General features: G+C 37.6%; 1 protein-coding gene across 4 annotated transcripts in view; it reads left to right on the plus strand.

Moving 5' to 3' along the window:
* Positions 1–23,073, plus strand: part of LOC149149675 (P-loop containing nucleoside triphosphate hydrolases superfamily protein) — a 358,770-nt gene that overhangs the window by 17,283 nt on the left and 318,414 nt on the right. For all 4 annotated transcript variants that reach the window (XM_089445854.1, XM_089445858.1, XM_089445855.1 and 1 more), the window contains exon 2: positions 17,373–17,451. In XM_089445854.1, the coding sequence (XP_089301980.1) occupies positions 17,404–17,451 (48 nt within the window). In that variant the 5' untranslated portion in view covers positions 17,373–17,403. The remainder of the gene's footprint in view (positions 1–17,372; positions 17,452–23,073) is intronic.

The raw sequence follows: 23,073 nt of genomic DNA on the forward strand, positions 1-23,073 counted from the left end.
CATGGAACACATAATTCTCTGCATGTCGGAACTCATAATATGTCACAATATATCATAGTCATGCCCAACATATGCTCAAATAACTCTCCAAAGAGCTTTCTCAACCATACTGTCTCGCAGCTAGCCATGCTAGCAACAATGCACACTGTCTCTCAAAGCAACAAATTTCTATGCCAGGAAATCATCTAGGAAACCAGGGCAGACCTAAGGAAACACTCAGATGTGCTCTTCTAGTCAACAACATTCTCAGCATCAGTGTATCCATAAAGTCTCAAGTATTTGACAGTGTGTCTCAGTTCATGAATGACTACATTGTCTAGGTATCCCAATACTAGCTTTGCAACATTCCAATATACATATCTAGGCTTTATATGGCTCAAAGAACATATTGCAAATCAAGAATCCATCAAAACTGTATTTGAAGAGGAGGCTCTCTCAATTGCTTAGTGTAAATCATCATGCCTAGTCTTTGAAGTCCTCATCATCTCTCTAGTACACTTCTAATCTCAAGAAGCGGATCATCTTGATGTTGACCTATTATCAAAATCCCAAGCTTACCGCAAAATGGAAGACTATTAGCTCATACAAACTTTGAAAATGCAACCTAGATAAAAAAATTTAAACCCTATAAATCCAAAGCTGCACGAGACAAAAATTTAAAGGGGAAAAATTGAATGGGATGGAAATAAATGAAAGGGAAACCTTGGTGGTACCATTGGGCATGGAGCCTAGATTTCCTCTTTACCTTCAATGTCAAAGTTCCCACACATCTTTGGAGAATGCTTGGTGAGTATCAAGCTAGAAATCTAAACTCATAGAGAGGCTAAACTAATGATACATTTAGCCTAAGTATTGCAAACTTGAAAATTTAAAACATAAATCTAGTGTAAAGTGTTAAACCCCGTTAAATATTCAACCCTAATATAAATATTTAACTTTAAAAATTCACAAAGAAATAAGACTGATACATGTTATACCTCACTAGTATTGCTTGCTGTTAGAAAAAGAGTAGCAAGGACAAGTGTTCCTAAAGATTGGTGTCTAGCCTAGGAAAATGTATCCTAAATTGACTTAACTTTATGAGAAATAATGTTAAAATGACTTTAGGTGACATAAAGTCATAAAGTGACTTTTTTTATTAATTAATGAAAAGGGGACTTGGGGGATAAAGTGACTTATGGGTCAATGAGAGATTAAATCCCCACCTTTGATCTCAATGGGTAAGATCTAATCTCATCCATTGGATGGTAAGGTTAGGTCTTTTTTCATTATGAGAGAACAAAAATGAAAAGCAAAGGGGAATAAACACCATTAGCTTTCATTTTTCTTCATGATCTTTGGAGAAGAGGAGAAGAGAACCAAGGGAGAAGTATAGTAGGAGAAAGGGGAGTATAGCAAAAGGTACAACACATTTCTCAAGGAGAATAGGCACAAATTTCGAGGCCTTAGTCCAATAGCTCATACACAAACTCAACACACTTTTCAAGGGATTGACAATGTGATTTTTGAGGCTTTCAAAGCTGCTACAGTAGCTTGAATCCCAAGGAGCCTCTGACACGAATTTTTGAGTAAGTTGGGTGCAAATTTTGAGGAAGGTGTCAGCGCATTTATTGCAAGGAGACTAACATGGAAACCAAAACAATTTGAGCGAATTTTGAGGCTGCTTGGGCATGATTTTCGAGGCAGTTTGGCTGTGTTTTCCAAGGAGATGGGCACAATTTTTTAGAGGCTGAGCACAAATTTTGAGGGGAATTGTTGAAATTTGGTAGCTCGAAAGGTATTTTCGAGTGGAAAATCCCCAAGGGCTTTATGGTTTTGAGTTTGGGGTTTTGAACTCAAATGAGTGGACTTGAAATCCAAGAAAATGAATTTAATAAATTTAATTTAATTATGATTCAAGTCAGCTTAGGCCGGCCATCAAGGCTAAGGGACACACCACTTGGGGTTTCACACTCCTTGGACAAGTATATATAGAAGCCAAAGGAAAGGCTAAACCTCAAGAAGGTTGAGGTGATTAAATTTTGTTTGAAGAAAGGCTGAGGGGTTAGAAGCTGCAGATCAGAAAACCAAGGCTGGGTCTGTTGGAGCAAGGTTGCAGAACCAAGGGTAGTAAGGAGCTGCAAGGTGTGGCTAGGCTAAGGTTTGTTGGAGTTTGGTCGTGGATTTCTAACTGTAGTAGCCCGCAACTCGAGAAAGGCAGGGAGCCATAGGAGAAAGGAGGGCATCTAAAAGTCTGTGAAAGAGGGTCAGATCTGTTGGAGCAGAGCTGTAGGTTTGAGGGCCAAAGTTTGGGTCTGTTAAGATTGATTTGGAGGGCCAAAAGGCTATGTTTGGGACTGGTTGTAGCAATGCTAATAAGGAGATTACGCTGAGCACAAAGGGAACAGGTTGAGGCCTATAATTGGCTGACTGGAGCAAGCTGAGTTTGCAACAACAATGAAAGTGGATAGAAGTCTTTAGTCAAGTGACAGTGGGTTAGGTTGTAGAGGACAACAACAACCGAGGAGGATAGTGGGCTAAGTGGCAAAGGACAATAACAAACAAGGAGGACAATGGGCTAAGTAGCAAAGGATAACAACAATCAAGGGAGATATTGGGCTAAAGGAATTTGCCCAGGCATGTACAACAAGTAAATTAATTGTTGTAATGTTTTGTTTGGGCAAATGCGAACTTGACATACTAGGCCTCAGCCCTAGGTTGTATTGGTTAAAGGACATAACTCATTTATCGACATTGTACTAGGATTGTAAAGGGCCATGATCCTTGGTACAGGAGCCCTATGGTTTTCTTATTAAAGGATTGATAAGGAACAATATTTGGGCATTAAACTCTTGTGTAGTATCATTGGTCTGATTGCTGCTATATTGTGCAAGTTGTTTTGAAGTTAGGCATTGCTAGTGTGTTTATACTTCTAGTCAAGACATAAACCAGACCTAAGGTGTGTGGGAATTTTAACATTGTATCAGAGCATCTTCGAAAGGTAGTTGGATATGAGATGTGCATAAGTGTCAATTTTGAGAGGGAACCATGGGATTGTTGCAAGAAGCAACAGTGTTGCCAAGTGAGTTGGCTAGACATGGAGCAAAATGTTCAAACAAGGAGCTGTGGATTATTGCATCTAGTGGTGGTAGAATGGGAGTTTTGGTGGATTGCCAAAGAATTTGGTGTACAATAGTATGTTGAGTGGTGGGTTGCTAATACCGTTGATGGGATTTGATTGACTTGTCAAAGCAAGTTGCGACAACTTCGGTGCCTTAGCAAGGAGTGCTTTGGCTTGGATGAGGTAGCTTTGTGTGGATGGTAGGTTGATCATGAGATAGTATATTCATTGGGTTGTAGAGTTGCACATTCGACAGTGAAGCCATGTGCATATGAGGTGTTTGACCTGGGAGGATGAGGACACTTGCAGAGTTGAGTTGCAGTGGTTTAGACTATAGAGTGGACTAGTCAAAGTGTTCAACCATAGATTGGGACTGAGCTTGAAAGGACACAAGTTTAGTTGCAACACTTTCTGGGAGGGAAAGCAAAGTGAGCCAAGGGAAGGTTGTGTAGGCTTAGAGGGAGTTTGGCTTTAGAGGGAAACAACAGTATCAGAGGAGAGACAACTGCCCACTGGAAGTCTAATCATCAAGGCCAAGCGAGAGAGTGGAGTCTTCCAAACCATGCAAGGAAAGTCGTTGACCATGCAAGGAAGTAATGGTGCACACAAGGAAAAGTCGTGGCACATGTAAGGAAGTCATGGACCATGCAAGGAAAATCACGATCATGTAAGGAAAAGTCATGGCACATGCAAGGAAGTCATGGCCATGCAAGGAAAAGTCATGGAGTTGGATATTTCCAAGAACAAGGAAAGTCATGGTTTGGATGGCCATGCAGGATGCTTTGAAGCAGGAGGCTTCCAGAAGGATGTGGTCGTGAATGATTTTGGAAGGTAGGGCTACTTCCAACTTCCAAGTAGTGGTGGAAATACCTTCTTCACTAAGAGGGAGTGTTGAAATTTGATAGCTTGGAAGGTATTTTTGAGTGGAAAATCCTTCGGGCTTTGTGGTTTTGAGCTTGGGGTTTTGGACCCAAAGGAGTGGGCTTGAAACCCAAGAAAATGAATTTAATAAATTTAATTTAATTACGAGTCAAGTCAGCTTAGGTTGACCAGTAAGGCCAAGGGACACACCACTTGGTGTTTCACACCCCTTGGATAGGTATATATAGAAGCCAAAGGAAATGCTAAATATCAAGTGTGAAGGGCATCACTTGTGTGGAAAGCTCAAGGACTTGTAGTCTATTGAAGAAAGCCGTGGTGATTAAAGTTTGTTGGAGGGATGGCTGAGGTGTCTGGTTAGGAGCCGCAAATCAACAACAACAAAGTTGAGTCTGTTGGAGCAGGGCGACAGGGTTAAGGGCATAAAGGAGCCATTGGGTGTGGCTAGTCTAAAGGTCTATTGGAGATTGGTCGTGGATTTCTAATTGTAGCAACACATAACCAAAAAAAGCTAGGGAGCCACAACACAAAGGAGGGCATCCAAAAGTCTGTGAAAGTGGGTCAGATTTGCTGGAGTAGAGATGTAATGCCAAGGGCCAAAGTTTGGGCTGTTAAGAATGGTTTGTAACGTCGAAAGGTTGTGTTTAGGGCTGGATGTAGCAATGTTGGTAAGGAGATTAGGCCGAGCACAAAGGGATCGAGATGAGGCTTGTATTACGCAAAGGGATTGAGATGAGGCTTGTATTACGCTGACTAAAGCAGGCCGAGTTTGCAACAACAATGAAAGTGGACCAAAGTCTTTAGTTAAGTGACAGTGGGCTAAGTTGCAAAGGAAAACAACAACCAAGAAAGATAGTAGGCTAAGTAGCAAAGGACAACAACAACTAAGGAGGACAGTGGGTTAAAGGGATTTTCCCATGTATGTACAATAAGTAAATTAATTATTTTAATGTTTTGTTTGGGCAGATGAGAGCCTAATGGAATAGGCCTCAACCCTAGTTAATATTGGTCAAAGGACATACCTCATTTATTGGCTTTGTACTGGGATTGTAAAGGGCCATGATCCCTGATATGGGAGCCCTATAGTTTTCTTATTAAAGGACTAATAAGGAACAAGATTTGGGCAATAAACTCTTGTGTACTATCATTGATCTGGTTGATGTTATGTTTCCGCTATGCAAGTTGTTTTGAAGTTAGGCATTGTTAGTGTGTCTATGCTTCTAGTTAAAACATAAACCAAACCTAGGGTGCATGGAAATTGTAATAGGAATTGAGAGTCATTAATTGTTGTGTAATTGTAGAAAAATGGCATGATATTCTGAGTGAGATGAGCACAAAAATCTAGGAGTTGTCAGACTCAAAATTCGAGAAACAACCACAACACAGTTTCTAAGGAATTTTGGGCATAAATTTAGGGAGATAAGTTAACAATGCTTTGCTCTCAAATATTGCTGTAATAAATTATCTAAAAGAAATAAAATCTCTCTCTCTCTCTCTCTCACTAGTTTCCCCTTTAGGGTTTTTCCAAGGTCATTAGACCAAAAATCTCGTGTCAAAAATTGTGTTATTGCTAGTATTAATTTCGGCAAAAGTGAAAGAGTAGAGTAGGCTCATGCGTTTCTTGTTTGAAAAATATCCATGTTTATGACAACAACATAAAACATGTGGGTTGTGCATTAAACTTGATGTGATTTCACAAAAATTGAAATCAGGTTGGGCCTAGACACCAAATTTTCTACACTTGCTTTGCAATGGCTTCCTTCTTGAATGTCTCTTGCATGCCCAAGACCTCTTTTGATTAACATAGAACACCTTACTCAAGAAAATAGAGAAGAAACTACACCAATTATGAGCAAAATGCGTTTTGCAATCTATTCCAACCATAAGAAATGAGAGAGGAACTCTCCTTATATAGGTAAGGCACTTGACAAACCGTGAGTAGCAAGCTGCAAACATGGTGCTATTACAATACCATGTGCCAATTCAATGCATTCAAGCAAAATGATGAGTTTAAATCAAGAAGTTTCCTCAATACCATGCTCTAAAACCATTTTGAGCCAATAAAATAATATACCATGAAATAACCACTTCAACCAATTCAAACACGTGAGTAGAGTATTCAAAGAGAATAGGGGCACCCTTTTAGATGGTCTAATTACCCACACGTGTGTTGAAGAGATAGAAAATATGTCCTCCACATGATCACATGTGGCTCCAACATGCAACAATAATTTTTGCCTAACATCATAGTTAGGTCAAATTTTCCCTGTTTTTCTATTATGACCCCATTTTGGAAATCTTGTGGCCAATTTGCATGCAATGGCATTGATTTGGTAGATTTTGGATACTCTGTCAAAAGATAACCATCCTTGAAGTTGAGCATCCATAAAATATGCTCAAAATTACCTCATAACCACCTCTAGAGTTTAACCACCCACACAAAATATTCCTCCAAGTGGCTCATGCATGCTCCATACATTGATAAATGTACAAAATGCTGATGTGGACACCTCTATGATGTTGTGGCAACAACATAACATAATTTAATGCCATAAATTCACCAAGTTTACCAAGGTGGGACCACTTTACCCCTATTACATGTTGCAATTCATAGGACAAAAAGTATTTCCTAGGTCACTTGGTTAGAGATAGATAATGTCATGAATGATTTATTGAAAAAGGAAAGGGAACCTTATGTTATGACCTTCATGTATAATGATGTAAAACGTCCTTACACTAGTCCAACTAACCCTTTAGAGCTAGGAATCTTCATTATATGTTGAAATACACCTTTAAGAAGGGTTTTTGCTTAGAGTTATCACCTTGACATTTTATTTATTACCCCTTGTTTTTGTTTTTAAAATTTTCTTAGTCTCTTTATTTAGATATGCACTTTTAGCATAGAACTTTGGGGTTGGGTCTTTTTAATGACATGGCATAATCTAGTCTCATTATTTTTGCATTTTTTATCTTCTTGTGCTTTACCTCTAGCCTTTTTTTTGTCGTTGTTTAACTTTGGCATTCATTGTTCCTCAATTCTTTCATTTAGACCTTGTTGGATGACATTTGATAAGTCAAACATTAGCACATATATCTTTTTATGAACAAGGTTGTAGTGAAAGGGGAAGGATGGAAAATGTTAGGTATGGTTGGGATATGTGGTATGCCACTCATCTAGATTATCAGTAGTAGGAATTGGCCTAAGTCATGACAACAATTGTCGAAGGACAATTATGTCCCCCAATGGTATACAAAACAAAATAAATAAATTTTTTTATTGTCAAGACACATTTTTAGATCATACCCAATGTTTTACTTTCACAACTAGTTAAGAAACCATGACATGGCATAATCTAGTCTCATTATTTTTGCATTTTTTATCTTCTTGTGCTTTACCTCTAGTCTCTTTTTTGTCATTGTTTAACTTTGGCATTCATTGTTCCTCAATTCTTTCATTTAGACCTTGTTGGATGACATTTGATAAGTCAAACATTAGCACATATATCTTTTTATTAACAAGGTTGTACTAAAAGGGGAAGGATGGAAAATGTTAGGTATGGTTGGGATATGTGGTATGCCACTCATCTAGATTATCAATAGTAGGAATTGGCCTAAGTCATGACAACAATTGTCGAAGGACAATTATGTCCCCCAATGGTATACAAAACAAAATTTTTTTTTTTTTTTTTTTTTATTGTCAAGACACATTTTTAGATCATACCCAATGTTTTACTTTCACAACTAGTTAAGAAACCATGACGTTGCGTTTAAACAAGAACCCCACACATGAATCATAGCACATCAATTAAAAAGATTATGCATGAAGCATCATCTGTGAGTGCACATAACATTTGGTAGAGTCATCTGAAAGAGGTCTTGAGGTTCTATGCTTTACCAATCACTTATTACAAAACTTCTTTATGCTGCAATATTAGATATGCAATTGTAGATAGAACATATATCAAATGGACAACAAAAGACAACCAATAATACAATGAGACACAGAGAATTTAGGTCCAATGACCAGGGCAAAACCCACAAGGGGAAAACCCAACCAAATTCTTCTTCTATTAGAAATCAATTGTTTAACAGAGATACAAAGTACAATGAGAGATCAAGAGAATGAGTAAGTTCATCCAAATCTGAACAAGCTGTAGCATGAAGATCACTGGTAGTAGTAGTAGATGCACACACTGAATCAACCTTCCCTTCAATTGATTCAACACTGAAACAACCTTGACTCACCAAGTTCTGCTCACAATCTTCTTCAACTCTCTCCAACTCTTTTTCAAGTTCGAATTGTTCTTTCACAATGCACAAATAGTGAGTGTGTAACAGATGCATTAAAGGGTGCATAAGAGGAATCTTTTATGGCATGCTTTTATTGAGTGTAAGATAATCTTTTATGATGTGCTTTAATGAGTGTAAGAGAGTGTAAGAGCATTAACAACAGTGTAAGAGGAATATGCCATGCCAATAATGAGCGTAAGAGAACATTATTGGGAGTCATGATTGAGTGGCTTGAATTTCTTATTAATAATAATATAATAGTATCATAAGAATACTAATAATAATATTAATGATAATATTGATGATTAAGTCGAAATTAAACTATTAGAATTGATTGATGATCAAGAGGGATTTTTCATCAATAATACTTGATTACCAATTGATGCAAAGTGATTTACTATTTTCTTTCTATTTTTAGACTTTTTATTTTTGGAAATTCATCCCCGAGTTACCAAAGTTTCAACACTCCCTCTCAGCTAGGGAGGAATTTCTTTTTGCAACAAAAGATCTTCACTTTCTCTGCTCACCTATGTTCATCTCTGCTCTGTATCATCTTGAACAATGATGGCTCACTTAATGAAGAAGTAGCATCATAGAGGAGCTCTGGGTACCACCCTATATTCACTTGGGGGTATTGCCACTTGCCAACATATGACAAGGATCTTGCACAACCAAGTCTCATCTTTGCTTGGGGGGGAACCCACTTGTCAAGGATCTCGCACAACCAAGTCTCATCTCTACTTGGGGGGATCCACTTGTTAACACATGGCAAAGATTTCACACAACCAAGTCTCATCTTTGCTTGGGGGGATCGACTTGTCAACACATGACAATGATTTTTCACATCCAAGGCTCATCACTGCTTGGGGGGATCCACTTGTCAACACATGACAACGATCTCACACATTCAAGGCTCATCATCCATGACCACTCTCTCTAGGAAGGGTCACATCCGTAAGTCCAAGATGCTCTCTGAAAACCAAGACTTTTCTTTTCGGCAAAAACTTGGTACGAATGTCGGTGTTCTGGTCATTAGTCGTTATATGATGGAGTCTTACTACTCCTCTCTGCACCATATCCCGGATATAGTGATATTTGATCTAAATATGCTTGGACTTGTTATGGAACACGAGATCTTCTGCAGGTCGAATCCCATTCTTATTGTCATAGTAAATTATTGTTGTATCTAGCACATGCTCAAACAACTCTCCAAAGAGCTTCCTCAACTATACTGCCTCACAACTAGCTATGCTAGAAGCAATGTATTCAACTTCAGTCGTGCTAAGGGCTACAAAATTCTATTTTTTGCTAATCCAAGATATCATGGTAGATCCCAAGCTAAAGCAACATCCAAATGTGCTTTTTCTATTAGCATAGTTACCAACCTAATCAACATCAGAGTACCCACGTAGTCTTACATCTCCGACACTATTTCAATCCAAGATTGATGGTCCCATGTAGGTATCTCAGCACATGCTTTGCAACAATCCAGTCTGCATGAGATGGTTTAATCATATATTGGTTTGGAGTATTGATTGCAAAACATATGGCTGGTCTAGTGTTCACTAAGAACATCAGTGCCCCAATCAGTTGTTGATACTCAGAAGGACTTGCCAAATCAGGACTAGGTTTCTGCCATACTTTAAGACCCAAAAAGTAGTGCATCAAATGAAGATCTTTCATTTCAGAGGGTAAGAGGTTCTCCACTTGTCAAAGACATACCTTGGATCTTTTTGAAGTAGAGATTTGGATCAACATTGCCTCTGGTAAAACCAAGCTTCATCAAGAAGCTATCAATGCGGGCATACCAGGCTCTTGGAGCTAGATTCAAACCATAGAGGGCTTTCTTTAGTCTACACACGAGTTCTTCAATCATGTTCTTCAAAGCCTCGTGGTTGCTCCACAAATACTTCTTCCTTGAGGAAACCGTGTAGAAAAGTAGTCTTCACATCCATTTGGTGAAGGGGCCATCCTTGGCTAGCAGTTAGAGCCACAATAGATTGGATGGTTGTATAACAAGCAACAGGTGCAAATATTTCATCATAGTCTATTCCTTCTTTTGAGAAAACCCTCTGGCCACAAATCTAGCTTTATATTTTTCAATATTGCCATCAACACCGTGTTTAATTTTGTACAACCATTCAGAAGACACAACATATTTACCTTGGGGTCTTGGAACCACTTCTCATACATCACTATGAATGATGGACTCATATTCTTCAACCATTGCATCTTTCCACACTTGAGTCGTCACAACTTCTTCAAAAGTGCATGGTTTAGCTTGAATAATGTTGCTCATGGCTAAAACATATCCTTGGAACTGACATGGTTTTTTGCTTTCTCAGAAGGTTCCTATGGGAGCAACATGTTTATCAACATCCTAAAGGGTGTCACAAAGCCATAAAGGTCTCCTTTTAGAAGAAGGATCATATGGAGGATGATCCAAAGGCCATGGGCTCCATGGGTTCATCAACAGAACAATTTCGGGCCTATGTTTTTCTTGTATCTTAAATGCATCATATTGACTATCAACATTAGTAGGAGAAAGAGGAGTGCCTCTTACCTTTCCAAAGGCTGCATCTTCATCAAATGTTACATCCTTGCTAAATTCTATATTTCTTTGTCTAGGTACATATATTCTGTAAGCTTTAGAATTTTCATAATAACCATTAAACGTACCTTTCTTACATGAAGCTTCCAACTTGTTCCTCTTTTCTTTTGGCACGTGGAAGTAGACAGGATAGCCAAAGATACTCAAGTGCCCAACCTCAGGCTTTTCACTAGAGAGGACTTCCTCCGGAGTCTTCTTGTTTAGGGCATGGCGAGGAGATCTATTTTGAAAATAGACAACTATGTTAGCAACTTCTCCCCATATAAACTTTGGTAGTTTCTGATCACGCAACATAGCTTTGACTGATTCCATGATAGTTCTATTCTTTCTCTTAAGCACACCATTTTGTTCTGGGTTATATGGTATTGTGGTCTCTTTCATGATTCCAACTTCCTTACAGAGGTCTTGAGCTCTTGTCCACTTCATGTCCATTCAAGTCATGGGATTGCAGTGCCTAAAGTTCTTCATGGTTCATAGTTTGAGATCTTCCATTGTACTCGTATATGATGAATACCTCCCTAGTTAAGAGGGAGTGTTGGAAAATGTAACTATGTTCGGTCTTCAATAATGTACTTGAGTAATTATGTAATGTACTTGTCAAAAGAATAAAAAAATAATTTTATTATTATTATTATTACTATTGTGACCTATTAAAGCATGGGTTTCATGCTTGGGTCACCATGTTTTAGGTCAAAGTCCCCATTGAGGACTTCTAGGATTTATTCTGAGTCTATAGAGTTATTGTACATTTAAAGAGACTCTTTTGGGCTTTTGAAACATGTAAAAAGGTTAAGTATTGAGTCAAATATGAATTATGTAACCTCGACACCATGTCGGCCTAGAAGAAGATCAAGTTGGCCTAAGGACCCTATTTGACCCCATAAGAAGCCTATAAAATGAAGGTCATCAAAGTCATTTGGAGCATCACTCTCTCATCAAGTTCGAATTCTCTTAGCCGGGAAGAAGTGCGAAAATCTCTTGTTGCTGGGCAGAAGTGCGAAGTTCTTTGTAGCTGGAAAAGGTGCGAAGTCTGTTGCCAAGAAGTCGATGTGAATGCGAGTTTGGGCGAGTCTAAGGAGACAAGAAAAAATCAAAATTTTGGTGGTGGTCTCCCTCCATTTCGTGCTCTGGATTGGGAGATCGAAGTCTTCCAAGTTGGACTGCTGCCAGAAGCTGTCAGTTGCTACCTAGTCGAAGTTGCTGGGAAGAGGTCGAAATTCTGAGGGGCTAACTTGGTGTGGAGGAAAAGTCTGGTCTTGGTCTAGGGTGAAGAGTCTCAAAGAATACTATTGAAAGGAAAAATTATCTTGATTGGGTTTTCCCAATGTTTTAAAACTTCGACTCCGACTCCGACTCGGCCGAGGGTTGACTCCGACTCCGACTCCGACTCGGTATCGACTCGGCCGGCTTGATTTCAATGACTCGGTCCTTGTAAAAAATATATTAAATATTTATTTTTTATAAAAACACATAATTTTAAAGATTTTCATTCATGTTTCCAAACACACAACATTAGAATATAGATAGAAAACATATGATCAAAGTAGGCTCATGAATATATCCATTATATCAAAATGGCACCCAGTACATTGTCCAATACATACACGATGATGATATAGAGATCAAAACAAAAACACATAACCAAGGAGGCTATAAATGGCATCTACAACAAAACTCTGTGACCAGTACTACTGGCTACTGCTAGAGTTGCCAACATCATCTGGCTCAGTGTTACTTGGGAGCAGGAGCGAAAGTGGGGAGTGAGAGCGAAAACGGGAGCGGGAGCGACATTTTGAGAAGCTCTTGGTTTGGGAGCGAATCCCAGAGGAGTTCGACAACCAATGTCACTAACATCAAGGTACATAGAGGGATTGGTGCTCTTGATTAAATACGAGTTCCAGAATCCATACCCTAATACATGACAAAATTCAATGGAAACATTGCAATCCTCCAATCCTGAAACCCTGAAAAACTGATAAGTCTGCTGGATTTTGAATGAAATCTAAAATTCTACTTTCTCCATATGAAATCCAATGAGGTCGAAACCACTCTCAAACATCCTGAGTCATTTCATGATAATGTTAAAAATTTAAGTAAAAGGATGAAAATGAAGATTAAGGAGAATGTCACTTTTACTTTAAGAATTTAACATTACCATGAAAATTTATAACTGCTTGGAGTCCAAACCAACCAAAAAGCAATTTAAAAATCCATTAAAATTTTATTAAATCGTAGTTTGACATGATGTTGGGCGTTTTTTTGTGACTCGGCCGAGTCATAACGGAAACGGCCGAGTTGGCCGAGTCAGCCATGACTCGGCCGAGTCATTGAATGACTCGGTCGAGTCATTGAATGACTCGGCCGAGTCATGGCTGACTCGGCCAGTCGAACCGTTCCAAAGGCCGGGTCATAGAAAAAGTTATTGGCTCGGATCAACCCGGCCGTTTCGGTTTCGAAACGGCCGTTTCTTAAAACAATGGGTTTTCCCCTCGAGGAGGGGTTTGCCCTGGCATGTGTCTACATCTGGTGTCTATTGTTTTTATGTGCTGTTGCTTTTGGTAATTGCTTGATGAACTAAAGAAAGAAATAAAGAATCGTAATAATAACAAACATCTCAAGTAATTATCAAGACGAAGAAAATCTTTATTGCCTTTTTGATTTTCTAATTCTATTCATTCTCTTAGGTACACCATTTTGTTCTGGGTTATACGGTACTGTGGTCTCTTTCCTGATTCCAGCTTCCTTGCAGAAGTCTTGAGCTCTTGTCCACTTCATGTCCACTCAAGTCATGGGATGGCTCGACATCTTCCTCAATCTTGATACAAAGGATCTCACATTCATCAAATGTACCTGTTGATCCCAAAACAAGAGCAAAAACAATAGTAGCAAATAAATAAACATAATGAAAGTATACCTAGTGATGAGGTAGGTCTTTCTTTCTTTTCTAAATGTGAGAGTGGCTCCTTCATTACACTAGCTTCCTATTCTGCACCCTGATGATCTTCAGGATTTGCTTTTCTTGATCGCATCCTCATGAAGAAGTTAGTGAAAGAATCATTCAAATACTCATGCAGGAAGAAAATGATCTATAAAGATAAATCTAAACAAGAGCAGTGACATAAAGAAACAACATAAGACTTGAAAATACTTATTTTTTAATGGGGTTTGAAGGAAGCTATTAGCTCTCTCTGGATTTGACCTCCATAAGTTACCACTGTTCATTAGTCATATGTCATTGACAGAATAAATGTATCTTCTTGAACGCCACTTGCAAACTCCATCAAACTCCATCATAATCCACTCTAATATTAGACATTTCGGAAACCATTCTTCTCACATGAGGTAATGGTTTATAGTGAAGATGAATGAATTTTTGGTTTTACAATTTATATTAATGATTACTTATCATGAATGAATGCATGGATAGGTCTTCCATTGATTTTATAAAGATCTTCAAATCTTGATCCCAAAGTGAAGGCATGTAATAATTATTATACATATTGACTTCATTGCTTGCAACAATATTAGTTATAATCCATCTTTGATCGCTGAAAAAGAGGTTAGTTTGGAAAACTATCATTCCATCTTTTGCAAAAGTCATGATTCTTACCAACAACCATTATTGTTAGTAAACTCTAATATCAAAATTACCAAAACCCATAAGATTATGACCTTTCTCATATAATTTGAGAGAGTCAAAATCCCCCTATCTTCGACGTTCAATTTCTATCAGTTATTCTTTCACAACCTTCTATGCATTATACTTTTTTTCAAGACAACTTTTTTGCACATGCATAAACAAAAGTAAAACTACATTTTACTTTTACATGCATCAACAAGTACCAAAACCGCAACTATTAAACACATGCAACACTTTAATTACTATGTGCAAAACTACTATCATATCTTTGGTTTCTTGAAATCTTGGAAAAACGGTAGTAACAAAATTTCAGCAGCAAAATTTCATCAGTAAAATTCAGCAATAAAATTTCAGTAGTAAAATTTCAGCAGTAAGATTTCAACAGTAAATTTCAGCAGTAAAATTTCAGCAGAAAATGAGCAGCAAGTATAAGGAACAACAAGTGATATTTCAATAGAAAATGAATTGCAAACAGAATGGACAACACTTAATATTTCAACAGAAAATGGTTTGTAAATAGAGTGGACAACAAGAGATATTTTAGCAGAAAATAGGCTGCAAATACAGCGGATAAAACTTGATATTTCAACAGAAAATGGACTGTAAATAGAGTGGACAACAAGAGATCTTTTAGCAGAAAATGGGCTGCAAATAGAGTGGATAGCAAGAGATATTTCAACAAACAATGGGCTGGAACAACACTTTGTCTTTTTTAGGTTGCCTTCACCAATGCTCTGATACCATGTGGAAATCTTGATGCTCTATGCTTTAACAATAACTTATTACAAAAACTTCATTATGCTGCAATATTAGATAAACAATTGTAGATAAAATATAAATCTAATGCACAATAGAAGACAACCAAGAATATAATGAGTCACAGAGAATTTAGGTCCAATGACCAGGGCAAAATTCACAAGGGAAAACCCAACCAGATTCTTCTTCTATTAGAAATCAATTATTCAATAGAGATACATAGTACAATGAGAGATCAAGAGAATGAGTAAGTTCACTCAAATCTGAACAAGTTGTAGCATAAAGATCACTGGTAGCAGCAACAAATGCACACACTGAATCAACCGTCCCTTTAACTGAATCAACACTGAAACACTGAAGCACTGAATGACCCTTGGCTCACCAAGTTCTGCTTTTACTCTGCAAGTCTCTCTCTCACAATCTTCTTCAACTCTCTCCAACTCGTTCTCAAGTTCGAATTCTTCTTTCACAATGCACAAGTAGTGAGAAGAGAAAGAATGAGGCACATATATATAGGAGGAGCAACGAATGCATGCCATAACGGAGTAACTCGCATGCCAAGAGGAGTGTAACTCATGCCCATTTAGGAAATGTAACTCATGCCATTAAGGAGGTAGCATGCCTTTTTAACTTGTTCTTTTAAAAGAGAGTGTAACTGTTAACATATGCATTAAAGAGTGTGTAAGAGAAATCTTTTATGACACGCTTTTATTGAGTGCGAGAGAGTGTAAGAGAATCTTTTATGACGTGCTTTAATGAGTGTAAGAGAGTGTGAGAGCATTAATGAGAGTGTAAGAGGAATATGCCATACCAATAATGAGTGTAAGAGAACATTATTGAGGGTCATGATTGAGTGACTTGAATTTCTTTTTAATAATAATATAATAGTATCATAAGAATAATAATAATGATATTAATGATAATATTGATGATTAAGTCGAAATTGAGCTATTAGGATTGATTGATGATCATAGGAGATTTTCTTTCTTTAGACTTTCTATTTTTAGAAATTCATCCCCGAGCTGCCAAATTTTCAACACACAAGTCAAACATTACACAAATATTTTTTTATGAACAGGGTTGTAGTGAAAGGGGAAGGATGGAAAGTGTTAGGTATGGTTGGGATATGTGGTATGCCACTCATCTAGATTATCGGTAGTAGGAATTGGCATAGGTCATGGCAACAATTGTCTAAGGACAATTATGTCCCCCAATGGCATACAAAACAAAATAAATAAATATTTTATTGTCAAGGCACATTTTTAGATCATACCCAATGTGTTACTTTCACAACAAGTCAAGAAACGATGACATTGCGTTTAAACAAGAAACCCACACATGAATCATAGCACATCAACTGAAAAGATTATGCATGAAGCTTCTGTGAGTGCACCTAACATCTGTTAGAGTCATCTGAAGGAGGTCATGGATGATGTAAGGCTGGATCATCGTGTCTGTGGTGGAAGAACTGGAAGAGCATGCTTGAATTGGAAGCAACGAGCAGCAAAGCTCATCAAAGCAGCATCATTACACCCCCTGGAGGGTGTTTCAAAAGTGGTTTCCCTTGAGGGGAAAATAAGATCTAAATACAGAGATAGGACTAGGGATACTGTCACTCCCATCACCTTCCTCCATGTTTGGAAGGTATAATATGCTACCCGTTAAATCTTTGAAAGCCCTAAATACCAAGTCTGCGGACTTGCAAGAACCCTAGTCTTCTTTTCCATCTCTCTGACTTTTCCCTCAACTGAGTTCTAATCTATTGGCGTTCTGATTTGGAAGGTTTTTGATCAAGGAGAATATGTTGTTATGTTCAATTTTATAGCAATCCCTTTCTGTTTGTTGGCTTCAGATAAAAGAAAAATTGTCACATTATTTATATGTACTTATAATGTGGCTTGCATTACAAAAATCAAGCAAATTGAAAAATTTCTCCTAAATTTGCCAAATTTCGTAGCACTCTTCAATGCATAAGTTGTTTTGTTTCCACTTGTTAGATAATAGACGTGATAAAGGGATATAGCTTTGGACTTTCGTTGAGATTCAAATTTGGCTTTCCTGAGATATTTAGTGACCTTAAACATTTGTTTTTGCAGCTGTGTATTTGGTCCTTGGAAAAGCAACATTATGAAGCGGGCTTTGGATGAAGTCGGGGCATCTGCAGCTGCAAAAAAGGTAGCTTCTTCCATTTTCTTTAGCTGTTCTTATGCTTATTATGTTTGCTATTGCTGCATAACAGAACTAAATGATCCTCTTGTTCATAAACGGTAGTTATATAATAAGACTGGATTCTCTCCTTAGTTATGAAATTAGTTGATGCATTTTCTTTCATTAGCTTCAAACCTATGTTTAATTATATTTCTGGCTACACACTTAGTGTTCATGTCCTATAATAATTATATTTCCTATTACTCTATCAAAGCAGGCAGTGTCATGTATCTTTGATTGTTTTAGTAATAAATATAATCTGTAAATAGAACACTGACTGCCGCCAAGTGTTTTTCCTCCAAGCGATCTCTTCCATATTGACGGTTACCTCACAAGTGAACTCATTGCTACCATTTTGTTTCCTTTGTTTTGGGATGATGTTTGTGCAATTGAGGGCTCATTATTTAGGCACCATATTTAATAAGCAATAAATAATCACGTAATGTCAAGTGCACACCAAGGAATTAAACTAATAAAATAAAAATTACAGAAAAGGAGTCACATATGAATGTAGGAGTTGTTGCTCTTGGGATCTCCTTAACGACTTTTTCCCATGACCAAATATGACAATGAATAAGGGCATGATTCATAGTCTTGGTTGTATAATTCCTTGTGTCATGTTTGTAAACATTTGATGAGTTGTCTATCATTAACTAACTCCCAATAATAACCAAAATTAAATGTTTGATGTTATAACAAATTCCCAAAGAATAGTTTTATTTTTGTCCAACAAATGACTACATGTAACATGAGTACACAATTACCTTTCTTGTAGAGTAGCTCTTTGATTGTAAAAAAATGGTGTACATTGTAATGATAACGCAAACACATAAAGGAAACCAATATTGCATTCATAAGAGAAAGTGAAAGCTTTCTTATAAAGGGTTACAAGCTAGTTGAGGATCAGTCCACTTTATGAATGTGGGATAGATCATAAAATCTTATAATAGGCTAAAAGGTGAAGTGACTTTATTACTGCCCATGTCTAATATGTAATTGACCATTATAATCTGATATTTACCTTAACACTCTTCCTTAATAGTCAATCTACTGACTGCATTGAGCTTATCCTAGAGTTTTACGTATTTTTTAGGATCCAGGTACTCTGAACATCTACCCTTTAGTCTTTTTTGGAAGAATACTATAGTTCAATAGATCCATCGTTTACAAGCTGTCTGATGAAGTGGTGATGTATCTTAACATGCTTGGTATGCTGGTGGAAGACTGGATTCTTGTTTGCAACTTTGCACCCCTTGATTGTCATAGAGTAGGGGTGTTGGCTCTGTTTGCTGCAGTTTCATGTCTGAAAGCATCCTCTCATGCCAACTGCCTCACACACTCCTTTTACTGCTTCTCGATATTCTGCTTCTGTCAATGAAAGGGCTACTGTATGTTGCTTCTTGTTGATCCATGTGACGACACCTGTGCCAAGGCTAGAAACATATCCAGATGTTGATTTTCTATCACCTACACTATCTACCCAATCTGAATCTATAAACCATCATAGCCTAGGGTCTTTGATTTTGCTGTAAAGAAAACCAAAGTCAAGTCTCCCTTTCACATATCTCAACGCTCACTTTGCTGCAGTCCAATGATCTACTTTTGGCGCTATCATAAACTTGGCAATGAAGCTCACAAGGTATATATCAAGCTCCCCACTAGCTTCCTGTAAATTAACTCATTTATTGCCTTAATAGTTGGTCTTGGTTGAAAGCTTCAGTCTTTTCTCCATAGGTGATTTTGCAATTTGTTATTCTGAACCTGTCAAGCAAACTCTTGGTACATGTTTTGTTGTGAGGCAAAAGTGTTGCTGCCTGTTTGCCAAACTTCTATACCTAGATACTAGACAGTGATGTAGGAGTTCCAAATAAATCATGTCAAAAGTGTTACTCATATTAGATTTGATCTGTTGAATAGCATTTGCCTCACAACTTGTAATAATAATGTCATCTATAGAAATCATTTAATCATCGGTAGAATGACATCATTAACAATGTTGTTGAAGTATAGATTGGAATTTGAAGGACTCTGTAGGAACCTCTATTTTTCCAAGTACTTGTCAATCTCAATGTACCATGCCCGAGGTGCCTGCTTTAAGCCATATAGACTCTAGAGCCTTCTTAAGTCTGCAAACAAGGTTCTCCTTTTTGGAACTTGAAAACCCTATGTTTAATTCGTGTAGGTCTCATCCTCTGAATCCCCATTGAGAAAGTTAGTCTCCTCGCTCATTTGATGGACTTGTTACCACAAAATCTTGCATTTCTTGAGATAAAGTTCAAAATCTCAAGTGTGAAACCCATTGCACCTCAGACGGGGCCCACTGTCACCTCACCAACCCTCTTCTTGCTTTTGGCCAGCTCTCCTTCGGCTTGTGGGGTTTCTCCCTATAGTAGAATTGTTCGGGCTGGTAATTCCTATGGCTCCATCAAGAGGCTTAAATCAACCAATAGAGGCTCAAAATAGTTCCCCAGACACACGATCAATGGATTAGCAGATGATCTTGGAGAGGAAACCCTAGCAAAATGGTTCAAAAAAATTTAAAGGAAAATTAAGTGATGGAAGATGGAAGTCTAGTGCCATAACTTGGCAATATGTTTTTGGGGTATATGGTGTCAAAGAACATATAATCTTGAATGACTTGGAGTAGATACAAGACTGAAGAACATCTAGGGCAAGTAAACTAATGCTAGGTTATTGAATCAAGGTTATAAATTTTCACAAAGAGGATTTAAGGGAAGTAGTTAACATGCTACTTCCTCAAAGATTGGAGGGAGGTTTAGTTTAACAAGGATCATGAAGCAAATACCATGCAAAATTGTTTACTACACGATTCATTCATCCAATAAAACATGAAGCCAAGATAAAAGGATAAACCTACTTCATTTGCCATTTATACATCCATGCTTCACCATAAATTAACATGAAAAGAAATCAACAAAATCCCCAAGAAAATTGCTTAGTTCATCTGTCCATAGCCAAATTATAAAAGAGAAAAAATTGCAAAAAGATTTAGATTTGCTAAGGAATTTCTCCCCTGCTAACCCTAGGTATTTCTTGCTGCTAAAGAGTTAAGATCCAGTGAAACTCAGTCACACTAGTTTATTTCCAGATGCTTCATGGCATAAGTGTTGATTAGAGGACCTTATATATTTAGTTTCATTAGTTTTTGAGAAACTACTATTTTGGGTAGTTCTGCTTTTTTGATATTTAGACCATTAGGGTCGGATACATCAGACTTGACTACTTCTTGATCTTGGTGAAAAAGCGAGTCCAATGGTACCGTTTTGAGTCAGATTTGGAATGGCACTTTTTCCTCTCTTTATGTGATTTTGTTCTTTTTTTGTAATAATGGCCCAATATGTCATTTGGCCAAAACTTGTGCTTTTGTGCTTTTTCATTTTTTGGAAAGACTGCCTTTTAGGCATGTATATAATTAGTAAGTTTATATATTTGGCAGGTGCAGGTGTTGGTTGTGGTTCCTAACTAGCAACTGAGGGGTGGTTTGAGCTTCCTTTGCATGGAAAGTGAGGAGTTCAGTAGCATCATTGTCACTAGCTCCTCTCTTAAGCCGATACTTGGGGTGGATCTGAATCATATCTCCCAGTAAATTTTCAAGATTATGACTTCAATGTCATAAGTTGTGAAATGATTAAATAATTAAATTTTTATTTAATTATTTAATCACATGGAAAAAGGGTCAAATTGTTTTAATGAGAGAGTGGGAGCTTTTACTAAATGTCTTCATGAGTAAATCTAGAGGAAGAGAGATTTTTCCAATTCAATGAGGAGATGTGAAAAGCAGATTCTGTTGATGTTTCTACTTAAGAAATGGAGGAAAGAATCCAGATTTTGTGTTTTTTCCAAAAGAATTGAAAGTGGAAAAGGAAGAAAGGCTGACTGTACTTACAAAGCTTTTGGCCTTTACAACTTTTCCTTGCCTTGAGCCATTTGATCAACTAGTTTGAGGGAGGAAATGTTTTTTCCATATATATGCATATTGGAGCGTTGGTACAATGGTTGGATATCTTTTCTTAGATGCGTTAGTAGCAATGCCACTACCCCCACTTTTCTGTGTTCTAGTCTCTTATGCCACTACCCCCACCGCAAGCAAAGGATCTCACGACAATCTGTCACTCAGTACCCATTATGGTGCAACCTACTTCTTGGGTAATTTGTGGTTTTACTCAATTATATTTGTCATCATCTAGTTTGAGGGAGGAAATGTTTCTTCCATATAATATGCATATTGGAGGATCGGTACAATGGAGATTCACTTTTCCGGGTTCTAGTCTCTTAGACCACTACCTCCATTGCAAGTGAAGGAACTGACGGCACCCTGTCACTCAGTACTCATTATGGTGCAACCAACTTTTTGGGTAATTTGTGATTTTTTTCAATTATGTTTGTTTCTAACTCTTTGAATGTATTGGAGGCCATTGAATGAGTTTTTATGCACTGTGATGGTATATTCAAGTGCACTTGATTTGAATTATTTCATTCAAGGTGCACATTCGTTTCTTGCATCACTTCCAATTTTGTTGCTACTATTTCAGAAATTTAATTTCAACCATTATATATTTAATTTTAAACAATTACTTCACTTTTGGTTGCTTATTGACATGTCAAAAGTGAAGCTTTGTTGTATGCCAATCAAATTGAATTCTTATGCAGGAATATGAACTGGATAATAACATACATCATCTAGGGACACCCCCCAAAGATTGGAAAACACCTATCCAAACCGAGAGACTTTCAACCATGATAGGGTTGACTGTCTAAAAGTGTCATGCAGGTTTGTCAATACATCTTTGTGTGATAACGTCCGCTGATCCATTCGTGAGAAAATGAGAGGAAGTGCACCTCTATTTATAGAGGAGGTGCATAACTTCCTTCTCACTAACATGTTAATTTCCTAAATTAAAATCTCCCCTATTCTAGCCTGAGGGGCAAAGGGCCCTCTTGTACAATTAATTAATCAAATTTACATATTTTAAGGGGCATTCATTCTATGAATACAAATTTTGAGGGCAAAGGCTCTCAACAATGACAAACTTCCTCGTAATGTGGGGCAAATGGGGGGTGTTGATATAGCGCCAAGCCTCCAAAGGCCCTTCTGGCTTCAACAATGCTTGCTTCAACCATCAAGTCTTCCTTTGTCTTTCTAAGTGGGTATACAAGCCACACTCCACAGCATCATCCAAGAGGGCTTCCCGAAGGATGCTGTCCACAAAACATGCATACCCGGCATACAAGTATACTCCAAAGGTGGACAAATGGGCCTTCAAATGGGCCTTCAAGGTGGACAAATTCAATCAGTGTCTATCACAATTTATCCATTATTAGGTCCCAAAAAATCAGCTAAATACCCAAGGGTTTGCTTCCTCCATACAATGTGGAAACATGAATCTCTAAAATAACCTTCTCCAAAATATGACTCAAAACCAATGAGGTCCTTCGCTAAAAGTTTGCCAAGCCACCCCTTGCGTCAAATTGGCCATTCATTATACCAATCCATCAACAAGCTACAAGTCAGCTCTTTAATTATTAAATATATCCCATAACCTGAGGTTGGCTTGGGACTTCTATTAT

Source organism: Pinus tabuliformis, chromosome 9 (genome assembly GCF_031772625.1).
Source record: "Pinus tabuliformis cultivar Carrire ecotype Pingquan chromosome 9, CPIR1, whole genome shotgun sequence".
NCBI lineage: Eukaryota > Viridiplantae > Streptophyta > Pinopsida > Pinales > Pinaceae > Pinus > Pinus tabuliformis.